Source organism: Ascaphus truei, chromosome 3 (assembly GCF_040206685.1).
Source record: "Ascaphus truei isolate aAscTru1 chromosome 3, aAscTru1.hap1, whole genome shotgun sequence".
Classification (NCBI taxonomy): Eukaryota; Metazoa; Chordata; class Amphibia; order Anura; family Ascaphidae; genus Ascaphus; species Ascaphus truei.
The window spans coordinates 87,922,807-87,935,342 of NC_134485.1; the positions used below are offsets into that span (position 1 = coordinate 87,922,807).

Below are 12,536 nucleotides of genomic sequence, written 5' to 3' on the forward strand. Positions count from 1 at the left end.
AGCTTGCTCCCTGGAAAATGGGATTAAGCAGAGTAGCACTGAATCTTTTCTAAAACCAGTGGATACTGTGTGTGAGAAGCTTGAAAACTGTAAGGCATTCCATATGGTAAGAAGTCCATATTTTATAACCATGCTATTGAGAAATGTATGTCTGTCCATCCGGCATAAAACTATCAGAAACATCTGATGCTGTATGAGATTTGTACCAGCCATTCCAATGTCAGCACCATGGATAGCTCTAAGTTCATTGCTGGACGTACAGTATGTGCTATTTTGAGTGCAGAGACATGCACGTCTGTATTCCCAGGAGCGTAATTCCAGGCTTCACAGAGGCATTTGTGTTGTGTGTTTTTTGTGTATGTTTTGCTTGTATGTCTATTCTTTATGTTTTGTGTGCCACCTCAATAAATACAAAACCTGCAATGTGTTCTACTTTACACAAATCTATCATTGTTCCTTTTTCACTATTTATTTTTGCAATGTTTCAATCTCATATATCCTTTCAATATATCCTCTCTGGTAAAACACACTTGAAATATATGTCAACAATTATTGTAAAACCTTTGCTGACACTTTAAACATAATGCTTATTTAGTTAAATGAATGAGGCAAATAAAAACTGAGTATCTATATCTATATTTATATAGCGCCATTTATGCATATAGCGTTTCACAGCAGTGATGCATGTGACATAATATAACACACAGTGGGAATAAGCGCTTGACACATAAAAGTAACAGGAAAAAGAAGTCCCTGCCCCGAAGAGCTTACAATCTAAGTGAGCACTTTAGTTTTTAGTCCCAGTATGTACAGGTGTTTTTAACCATTTGGTTAGTTTGTACTTGTGTTTCTGGGGATGAATTTACAGGGAAATAGGCGGTAATAAATGACCAACATTGTATTGTTCTGACATGGCATTGTTTTTCCTGAAATTGTCATCACTATATTAATGCAGATGTCTCAACACCCATATATTAGCTTTGTGCTTTGCTTCGTGGTTTTCTCTAAACCTACATTATAGTTAACTGTAAAATGAATATATTACAGGGCTATGGTAATGGTGTAACCTATGATTAAAACATTTTTCTCAACAAATCTTTATTACTGTATGTCTGCATAGATTTTTTGGGTGGCTTTGCTTTCATGTCTGCTTGTAGTTTTTAGGTGTTTGGGGAGTAGATAACATGGTAACAGATACCGATCATAGGAAATAATTGTTTTCCTGCTTAATGATTACATTTGTGCTGTTATGATTTCTGAGGACACACATAAACAATAAAATTAGTGCGCAATGCTTTTAATATCAATTTGATTTTCTGAATTATATTTCAAGAACATTTTTTGATGGGTTGCTGCAGTTGAAAAATGTTGTTTATCTGGCTACTTTCCTAGAATCGCTGTCTTCTGCTTTGTCATAATGTCATAAAAGGCATTTTTCATTTTGACCAGTGTCCCCTTCTCCTTAAGTGTATCATACTTTTTTTGTTTGGCTGTTTTTATCTTTTGCAGCATGTAATTTTCTTATGTAGTACCTCATTGGTATTCTAACTGCGTACATTCTACCTGCAATACATTAATATAATACATGGCAACATTTTTATTTCATGATAGAGCTAGGTTATGGCAATTGGCATACAAGGGCATTATGTTTCCTTTCCATGGAATTCTACTTGTGCCTACTGTGTCTAAGTGCAATTAAAATAAGGATTTATTTTTTGTTTAGTACAGTCGTAGCCTAGTTAAGTTACCTAAAAAATTATAATTCTGTAAGTATTAAATCTAGTTGTGAACTGACATGGGACCTCTTCTTTAGTTTGGTTTTTGTTCACTTAACTACCCCCAGTGTTTGGCTTTCTCTGTGGAATTGGGTGTTAAGGTGATCCTTACAGTATCTCATGAGATTTCTCCCAATTGAATATAAATATTTCAGGGGAGCAGACGACCCTCTTTTGTACCTGGTCTTTGTATCTTCTGACTGAATTAAATAGGGACAGACATTTTGGTTCTGGAAATTGTCATAACAAAAGCTATAATGCAGGTTCACCTGCACCAAAACAAACCACAAACGGGGGCTCTGTCTCAACTTTGTTCAGTGTTTATATGTGAACTTAATATTGTTTGAAGGCTCAGCTGGAACAGGTATACGTGACACTGCAATATATTGGAAATAGAGTCAATCAGGGAGTAAAGCAGGGGTTCTCAACTCCAGTCTTCAAGACCCCCCAACAGGTCAGGTTTTAGGAATATCCCAGCTTCAGCACAGGTGGCTGAGCCTTTGACTGAGCCACCTGTGCTGAAGCTGTGATATCCTTAAAACTTATCCTGTTGGGAGGTTTGAGGACTGGATATGAGAACCCCTGGAGTAAACGGTATATTCAAGCTATAGTAAAGGGCTTTTCTGAAAATGATATGTACGATACTATATTTAGTGATCTGGGCTTTTCCAATGTAAATTGGGACTGCCACAGGTAAACCAGGATGTGTTCGCTTTTAATGGAAGTTTTTTTTTTAAACTTATATTTTTATTAAGATTTTCAAACATAAATGGGAAGGGAAAGGGTACAGTAAAAAGGGGATGGGGGGAGGGAACAACTATTTTGTGACAGAATTCTTACAATGACAACAAGCACGTTACATATCATACAAAATGTTATAAGATTTTATTACCTTTTATCAGCCACATATCCTACACTAATCACTCCCCAATCCTCTAACCTATTGGGGCCTTACCCCTATCCAATATCCCAGGGATCCCAGACTCTATCAAACTTCCTTGTGGTGTGATTCAAAAACGAGGAGTCTCTCCATCAATTGTACATCGTTAACCCTTCTAATAACCTCTCTTCTGGAGGGCGGCAATATCTTTTCCCACGCTGCAGCTACCGCGCACCTAGCCGCCGTTAATATATACATAGTTAATTTAGCTGAGTAATGATTTACATCTTCCATAGGTTTAGCCAAAATAATTAAAATTGGGTCTAGCGGAACCTTGATTCCCATTACTTTCTATTCATTTCAAAACTATCGTCCAGTATGTCTGCATGACTGGGCGAAACCCCCATATATGTGCTAAGTTTCCCATCTGTCCGTATCCCCTCCTACATCTATCGGTCGCCTGCGGAAACATTTGCTTGAACCTTTTGGGGATGTAATACCAGAGTAACAACATTGTGTAAATATTCTCCTTTGTAACTGTAAATATAGTCGTTTTGCCCACATTATCCCATATATCTTTCTAGCCCTCCCTTGTTATTTCCGTCTGGAAACCCAGAGCCCACTGGTCCATATATTTATGAGCTGGGGTATCCTTTTGGGGGATTAAACCTTGGTACAGGGATGGGATCTGGGCCCTTTTGATATTTTTTTATTTTGCATAAATCTTCAAATCGTGTATATTTAGGGAATTCCTCCTCATAAAAACCCTGGCGCACAAAATGTCGGACCTGCATATATTAAAACACCTCCGTCCAATGTAAAGCGTATTTTCTCATCAGTTCCTCAAACGACATTAACTTACCTTTTTCTAATAAAACTCCCATCTCTAGAATTCCACTCTGTCTCCAGGTTTCAAAGTCCTGACCCTGAAACCCCAGCAAAATCAAATCCCTGGATTACTGAACAGGGGCGTAAATCTAGATGGAGTTGACATAACTTTGTATTTCTTTTTTGTTAACTACCAGATTTTCAGAGTAAACCCGATTTACCGCCGGCTCATGCTGTCTCCCAAGCCCAGTCCTAGAGCTCGACCACAGCAGAGTAGGTAGACCAACCGGGTATTTAAGTGAGCTTTCGAGATCCACCTAAGCATAGGTCCCTCCCGAGGAGTGCCAATAAACTATTTGTTTTAAATGAGAGGCTATATAATATTTTAGAATATTTGGAACCGCTAGACCCCCTCCCTCTTTAGACCCTAGCATAATTGACCTAGCTATTCTCGGTTGTTTGTTTCCAAATAAATTGCCTAATACGGTTTTGGATTTCTTTTATATTTGTATGTGGGACAGATATTGGTAATGTTTGGCAATAATATAGTCTGGGGAGAATATTCACCTTAACCGCGGTTATACGCCCTAACCAGGAAATATAGTGAGAATTCCAAACTTGTAAATCTTTTCTAATCTTAGAAAAAGGTTGGGATAGTTATATTTATATAATGAGTTGTAGTCCCTAGTAAGGTATGTGAAAGCTGTAAAAAATGTTACAACAAATATTCAGTTATCAAATTAGTTTATTCAGTGTGCACACAGCGGAGACAACTTCAAAACAAAAGCTCTCCCCCCAGAAAATACAGTATGAGATACATTTATAACCTAAAAACTAAAGCTCCCACCCCTTTATGGGGGGGCTTGCGTGTCACTAAATATTACATCATTTTGTAATACAGGGGGGCGCAAACTTTTTTCCCTGCGCCCCCCTGACGGCTGTCCCCTCGCTCCCGCGCCCCCCCCAACCCCAACTTACCCGCGCTCCGGCGTAATGACGTCACGTTGCCATAGCAACGTGACGTCACATGACCTCGCAGCGTCATTTTGACGCCGCGTTGCCATGGCGCCGCAGGGAGGAAGCCGCCGGAGCCACGGTAAGTTAGGTTTACAGAGGCCCTGCAGCTCCCCCGGCACTTAATTTAAGTGCCTTCGGGAAGCGCGCGGGGCCTCTGTAAACCCCGCGCCCCCCGTCGGCAGTGTCGCGCCCCCCCTGGGGGTCGCGCCCCACAGTTTGCGCACCCCTGCTGTAATACATAACAATACTAAAACTGATGTAAGTTTGTAATACAAAACAAACTGAATAAATGTACGTCAGCTAAAAATCATTATGGGGTTAAATGTGATGTTTTCTGTTCTGTCACCTGACATATAAAAGTATGAGAAAAAGTTCCACTGTAAGAATCTGAACTTATCTTAGACCGTTAACGAGGCTTCTCATTATTTTCTGGCCTGTTTCACTTTCATTTGTGGCTGATTGGACTAGAAAGATCAACAAACATCAGCTAGGAGCGAAAAACATTCCATTCTCTGGTTCACACGTTTGCTCCCACAGACATTTCTTCACATAGAAAAAATGACACAAGACTTACAAACGTAAGACAAAATGGCTGCTTAGATCCTAGAGCTGTTTACGTCAGACCCCCCTTAATGTCCTTTTTTTTTCAACTTTGTCAGGTATATCCCCAAATACTTCAGATGGGTCTTTTTCCACCTATAGTCAAAATGTCGTTAAGAACGTCGACCTCCCTTTCCATTAACATTAAATTTAGCGCTTCCGTTTTTCCCACATTAACTTTATACCCAGGCAATTCCCCAAACCTCCAGAGAGCGAATTGTAAATTCGGGAGAGATGTCAATGAGTTAGCTATAGTATGGATATCATCTGCAAAAAGTGATCATTTTTAACACTCATCTTTTATATGAATCCCTTGTATATTTGGGGAAGCTCTGATTGTTGCCGCAAGGGGTTCAATTGTCAGGGCAAAAAGAAGAGGAGAGAGGGGCAACCCTGTCTAGTCCTGTTCTTAATTGTTATCAGATTCCTCTCCCCTCCCACCACCCCACCCCCGCCCCCGGGATTTTCAAAGGCGTCTGGTAGAGGCCTTGAACCCCTTGTAAAACCTCCCCCCCCTGAAAATCAAAATGCCTCCAACATCCTATCTAAAAAATCCTATCTTATCCTATGACACACCTTCTCCGCATCCAGGCTCAACAACATTACTTTAGTCTTAGGCTGCGCTTATAGTGCCTTGCGACGGCGATGCGATGTCGCTCCAAAACAAATCAATTGACTCTGTCGCAAGCGCTTATAGTAAGCGCGACGGAATGAGGTCGCGAATGAAAATTTAGAAGCCGGCTAAATTTGATTTTTTTAGAGACAGTCGCCACATGTGACTGTCTCTAAACCAATCAAATTGCGCGGCCCTTCCCCTTTAGTGACGTCACTGGTAACAGTTGCTAAAAAACTAATTATAACTTTCGTTGGTGGCGACGGGTGACGTCATCGGTTGCGTCGCCGTCGCCAGCACTATAAGCGCGGCCTTAGATTTATGTTTCTGATCTATCACATTAATAATTTTCCTTGTGTTATCAGATGCCTGGCGTTCACTCACAAAACCTACCTGGTCATAATGGATGAATCTAGGGAGTATTGGGTTCAACCTGTTGGCCAACATTTTACTATAAATGTTAAGATCTGTATTGAGCAGAGATTGGTCTGTAGGTACCACAACATAAAGGGTCCTTACCCTCTTTAGGGATCACCACTATATTGGCTTTCGTCATCTGTGGGGGGATTTGTTTTCCGCTAAGAAAATCATTGAATAAATCTAGTTAACATGGTCCTAGGATTCCTGTAAAATATTTGTAATACAGATTTGAGAAACCATCTGGACCCAGAGCCTTTGACAGCTTCAATGAGCTAACCGCCCTTAATAGCTCTAACTGGGTTATTTTTACATTTAAAACTTTGTGGTCTTCCTCCGATAGTTTTGAGAGGTTACAATCTCTAAGTTAGGCCTCAATCTGGGTCAGGTCTGGGACTTTAGCATTCGGAGTTGAATTGTCGAGATTATAGAGATCTGTATAAAATTTAGCGAATTCCTCTGCTATCTTTGAGGGGTTATATGTCACTTCTCCCCCTTTTAACCTAATAGCAGGAACTAATGCTCTCGACCTGATCCCTCTAAGTTTATTAGCCAAAAAACGGTCTGCCTTATCTTCCTTATCATAATATGTTTGTTTGGTCCACTTAAGAGCTTTCTCTACATCCTCCAATTGCGCCCTCTTAAGATCCTCCCTTGCCTGGGTCAGGATTTTTACATTTTTCTCACTGGATTTTTTTGGATTGCTCTAATTTTACAATTTTTTTTCTGTAAAATGTTTTGATTTTCTATTTTTGTTCTCTTTCTGTGTAATGCCATTGAGATGAGCTGTCCTCTGATTGTGGCCTTATGTGCCTCCCATAGTGTTGATGTTGATTCTACAGAGCCATTGTTGATATGGAATTAATTTTTAAGGGAGTCTCCAATTTGTGAGCTAATCTCTGGGTAATTCAGTAATGAGTCGTTCATCCTCCAATGGAATGATTGAGTCCTAGCAACCGGGGCATGGTCTGATCACGTGACAGGCCCTATATCTGAGTGGATCAATACCTCCAGGATACCCGGGGATACAAATATATTGTCAATTCTGGAGTACGAATCGTGGGATGAATAAAAGGAGTAATCCCTCTGACCTTTATGTGAACTATGCCAAGCATCCCATAAACCATATTCTTTAAGTAGCAGTCTAAATTTCTTGGCTACACTATGTCATAGCAGTGGGCTTGATCTGAGTGGGAGGACTTATCTACATCCGGGTCTGGTACCATATTAAAATCACCACCCAATATCAGCAGTTGCTCTTGGCTAGCTTCCATGGATTCCAGTGTTTCCCTTAAAAAGTCGTTGTCCCTCGTTGGGTGCGTATATATTCACTAACGTGATATGTTGGCCTGAGAGAAGCCGTGAACTAGGGACCTCTCCCCTTGATCTCTCAACCTCCAATACCTGGACTGGAATGTCCCGTTTAATCAAAGAAAACAAGTAATAGACAGCACTCAAAAAATAAGATAATCTCATGCAGGTTGCAGGGTGCAAATAAAGGAACAAAAAGAAGGACCCAATTCCTCCTAAATAATTACAAAACAGTAATAACAGTTCCAGCACTCACTGACTAGTAGAATAAATCTCAAGAGTAGGTAATTGCCAAATCAAAAAAAGATATTTAATGTCAACACAAGTCAAATCCACGGAGCGATGTGACCAACACAAAAGCGTCTAAAATACATACTGCAAAAAAACATAGTATACAAGAAACAGAATATCACACAATGGGAGGTGGGGGTGGGGTGGAGGGCGAAACAAGGGGGGGGGGGCAAAAAATGGGGATAAGCAGGGGGGCAACGTTTCGGGGACAAACCCCTTCCTCAGGCCCGTTCCCTCAGGACCCCAAAAGGGGACACAGAGGTACTTCCCTTCCCCAAAGCCCCAACACAATGAAACAGCAACCCTAGCAGATTAAGCACACAAAGCACCCCTAAGTAATCAATCTAAGAGTATGACAAAGAAAAAGTAGAGAAAATATAACTAGTGTGAAATCAGACCACAGGGTATAAGACATCAAGCATAATCATAAGCACTTCTCCTCTCCTGCAGCAAGGGTCACCCCTAGTTATATTCTCTCTACTTTTTCTTTGTCATACTCTTAGATAGATTACTTAGAGGTGCTTTGTGTGCTTAATCTGCTAGGGTTGCTGTTTCATTGTGTTGGGACTTTGGGGAAGGGAAGTACCTCTGTGTCCCCTTTTGGGGTCCTGAGGGAACGGGCCTGACGAAGTGGTTTGTCCCCGAAACGTTGCCCCCCCTGCTTATCCCCATTTTTTGCCCCCCCCCTTGTTTCTCCCTCCACCCCACCCCCACCTCCCATTGTGTGATATTCTGTTTTTTGCATACTATGTTTTTTTGCAGTATGTATTTTAGACGCTTTTGTGTTGGTCACATCGCTCCGTGGATTTGACTTGTATTGACATTAAATATCTTTTTTTGATTTGGCAATTACCTACTCTTGAGATTTATTTTACTAGTCAGTGAGTGCTGGAACTATTATTACTGTCCCGTTTAATCAGTATCGCAACCCCTCTTTTTTTGCTAGTAAAAGAAGAGTAGAATGCTATAGGGTATGTCCCGCTGAAATTGTTTGGGGGCTTGTTTCTCTTGCAAGAAAACAATATCTGCTTCCAAGTTCCTGAATTGTTTTAGGGTCAGTCTATGTTTAACCATTACTGTTAATACCTATAACATTAAGTGATACTAACTTCAATGAAACTTGACTAGTCATTTCCGATGTCGTATCTCTCTCTCTCTCTCTCATGTGAAAGTTGTGAATTAAAGACTTTAATGGTTGTAGGAAACAAATGGGGATAAAAACTGAAGGGAAGGGATTTTCCCCCTCTGGGGACTTGGGGAAAAAACAAAAAAGACAGAAATTAAACTATAATGTAAGATGAGTGTAACCAGCCACTCATCCCAGATTTGCGGCCAGACCCTATGTGGCCTGGCGAGCATATGGCCCTACTGGGGGTGACCTGACGTTGGGCATGCAGGGCTCCCAGAACCTGCACACCCCACCTCTATCTGCTCACACTCCCCTGATCGCACCTTCACAGAATATAAAATGGCCTACAAGACATCTTAATCCCTGACAACTGTGGGACAGATAAACATATAAAACTTTTTCATGTTAACGAGCGCTTATAAGGATAGGCTTCACGGGTAGGAATACAAATATAAAAACCTGGTTTCCTATTTTATCTCTAAGTGTTCAATGTCTATTAACATGACATTTTTTATTGCTCTTGACTTCTCCGTGAGGTTTGGTGTCCCCTGTTTCTAAAAACAAAAGGCCCCCACCCTTTCCAAGTCTTTGGGCCAAAGCCCCCTCACCCATCGCCGGGGCTTTCGATCGTTAGATTCGAAAAAATATAGAGGGAGACAGGGAGAAAAGCGGAGAGAAAATCTAAAACAAATATAGCTTTACATCCCTGGGTTGCCGTTGGCTGCCGAATCGTTAGTCAAGGAGATGGCCGCGAACCCGACAAGTGTCCCTCAATATCACAGTCAGTCTTAAATATTTTATCTTCAGGCAACCGCACCCTCAGCTGATCGGTCATCATCCGTGTTGTCTTCTCGAGGTCTTTGATGCTGGCCCGATCCATTCCTGGGGGTCAGACCCAGTGCGACAAAAAAGATGCTGATTCCTCGGGGTAGTGGATCGAAATCTGTCTGCCTTCAGGGTTTACCACCAGGCGGATCGGAAAGGCCCACCGGTAACGAATACCCTTTTCCTGGAGTACCACCGTTATAGGTCGCAGCCCTCTCTTCCTCTCAATTGTCACCCTGGACAGCTGCTGGAAAATCTGGATGGAGTTGTTTTCAAATTCAATGGAGCCTCTGTTTCTGCAGTCTTTTATAATCCTTTCCTTAGTTGCATATTGGTGGAGTCTCAGAACTACATCTCTGCTTCTTGCAGGGTCATCAAATCTCGGACCTAAGTCTCTATCCATCAAAAGAACGCCATCTTGTAACTGGGTGTCAATTGACATAAGTCTCTTAAGATATGGCTGGAGGGCTTCTGCAGTCATCGACTCGGGGGAAATGACGGATTCGTAGATTCTACCTCCTCTCCTTGTTCTCCAGGTTGTCTATGCCGTCCCTCATAGCTCTTATCTCGTCATTGAGACGCAGGACCTTAATTTCTTTAAAAATAATCTTATTAATTGAAGAATCTTCAAGCTCCGTAGTTCTTTTAGCCAGTAAGGAAACTTCTGTTTTAAATTCCCTTAAAGCTCTATCCAGAGCTGACTGAAAGCGTGCTTGCATTTCTCTGAGCATAATCTGGAGGTCCTGCTTTGTGATTATTGTGTCACCCACAGCCATATCCAGCTCACTGTTGGAAGCAGATCCCCTCCCTGACCCCTCCTCTGCTATGGCCTTCTCTGCAGAGTTTCTAAGGGTTGCTTTTCTATATGGGCTATCCCCCTCCGGTCCTGCAGATTGCCTCTCTCCTTTATTTACCGAGCGTGCGCTGAGCTCGGCGGCGCCATCTTTGTTTTTGTCTTTTCAGGCACCGCTGGCTGCCAGCAGGTGAGATCGGGGTTCCCTTGTTAGCCATCCCCACTGGTTGCCCCGGCCTCTAGAGTGTCCCGCGGGACCGATCAGTGCGGCGATCGGGGGTTATAGTTAAATATGTTGGCGATGTGCACATGAGCTTCCTTAGCTTGCGTGACGTCACGTGCGCGCGAACCCCCTTAATGGAAATTTTAAAGAGCCTGCTCATAAGTCTGAGCACAATAAAAACAAAAATTCACAATCTTTCTTTTCTGAAAATTGTACACACTGTAGAAGGAACCAAACCTGAGCATTGTTATATGCTTCCAGCCTTTCAGTGGACCTCCCAAAAGGATGATTGAAATTGTCTATTGTACATGGATGCCTGACTGTTCTGCCTCTCCCCACTGCCCTTGAAGCACCTCTAGGGAAAACCAGTCAACATAGTAGATCTTCCAAACGTCACTCAGCATTTTTACAGTAATGTTCTTGATCTATAAGCGGCAGACTCCTCTGCCTTGTGTTTTTGTTTAAGAAGCTGGTAAAACAACAATTTCAAGTACTAAGCTATATTAAAGTGGGGCCGCAGCCTTACTGAAGGGTCCTCCCAAAAGCCGTAAAATCACCATCCAAAATGCTCTTTTTATTTTAAAAGAACAACTAAATAGAATAATGTTAGTACATATTAAACAGCATTAGAAGTTATACTAACTTGCCCTCCTTCAATTCCCTCTCTTCCCATTTTTAAACATTACAAGGTATTGTTGTTTGATGCCTTTGTCAAACATCCAGTAATTTACACCCCCCTATTGTAGCTCACAGCAGGGGTGGGCATTATCTGTGAGCTGCTACCTTGATTGTCTGACAGTAATGAAGTTGGTTCCTGCATACAGAATGCTCTGTGCTGTTGTGATTGAGTCGATCTCACATTTCCCCAGCTGTGTCTCTGATCATGCTGGGGAAATATGGAAAAAACACATTTCATCTGTCTTCATCTTACTCCTATCTCTAGCACCCATTCAGATCGTGTTAAAAAAACAAACAAAAAACATTTTGGCTTACAAATTGGCTATTTTCCAGAAATATAGATATTTTTTCGATTCCTAAATATATACTGTACTGCTGAGAATTATTTTTTATAAAATTGGAAGTTGCAAATTAATTCATATAATTGTTAACGAATACTCAAGGACCTAAGCTTGCTATCAAAAAGATGTTATTCATTTAGTGAATATCAGTCTTTAATACTGTAACGTTTCAATATTCAACATCATATTTACACAAATGACTTTCTTCACAAGACTACTGGAAAATTGTGTGTGTGTTACCTCCTAGAACATAAGCGCAAGAGAGACCATATCCATGGTGCAGGTCAATTTAATTAAGTAATAATCCCTGAAGAACAGGGCATTACTGGCCAATGTAGCCCTCCTCCACCATGTACACCCACTGACACACACACACCTGCCCCCTCTACACCACAAAACACACTGCAGACACACAAACAGAACAGACTGCTGCTCCCTCTACATCCGCAAAACACACACCAGCAGCCCACCTGTAAGCCCACACACTACAGACACACGCACGCACACACACACACACACACAAAACACTGCACCAAAACACTCTGCACCCCTCCTCCACTCACAAAACACATACTGAAGACACACATTGCAGCCCCTCTCTGCACCCACAAAACACACACTGCAGACACACATAAACCAACAGGCTCTGCCAGCTCTACATCCACAAAACACACACCAGCAGCCCCCTCTCTACACCCACTGCAGCCCCCTGTAAACCCACACACTGCAGACACACACACCAACAAAACACTCTGCACCCGTCCTCTACCCACAAAACCCACACTGAAGACACACTGCAGCCCCCCCCCCTCTAC

The 12,536-nt window shown here is 41.8% G+C and overlaps 1 protein-coding gene across 13 annotated transcripts in view; it reads left to right on the forward strand.

Annotated features, from left to right (window-relative positions):
* TSPOAP1 (TSPO associated protein 1) overlaps window positions 1-12,536 on the forward strand; it is a 125,081-nt gene that overhangs the window by 31,041 nt on the left and 81,504 nt on the right. Inside the window, exon 1 of one of the 13 annotated variants that reach the window (XM_075594555.1) lies at window positions 1-106. This exon is cut by the window's left edge and continues 1,033 nt beyond it. The exons of the other annotated variants lie outside the window; for them this stretch is intronic. Within the exon in view, the coding sequence (XP_075450670.1) occupies window positions 1-106 (106 nt within the window). The remainder of the gene's footprint in view (window positions 107-12,536) is intronic. 13 annotated transcript variants of the gene reach the window in all.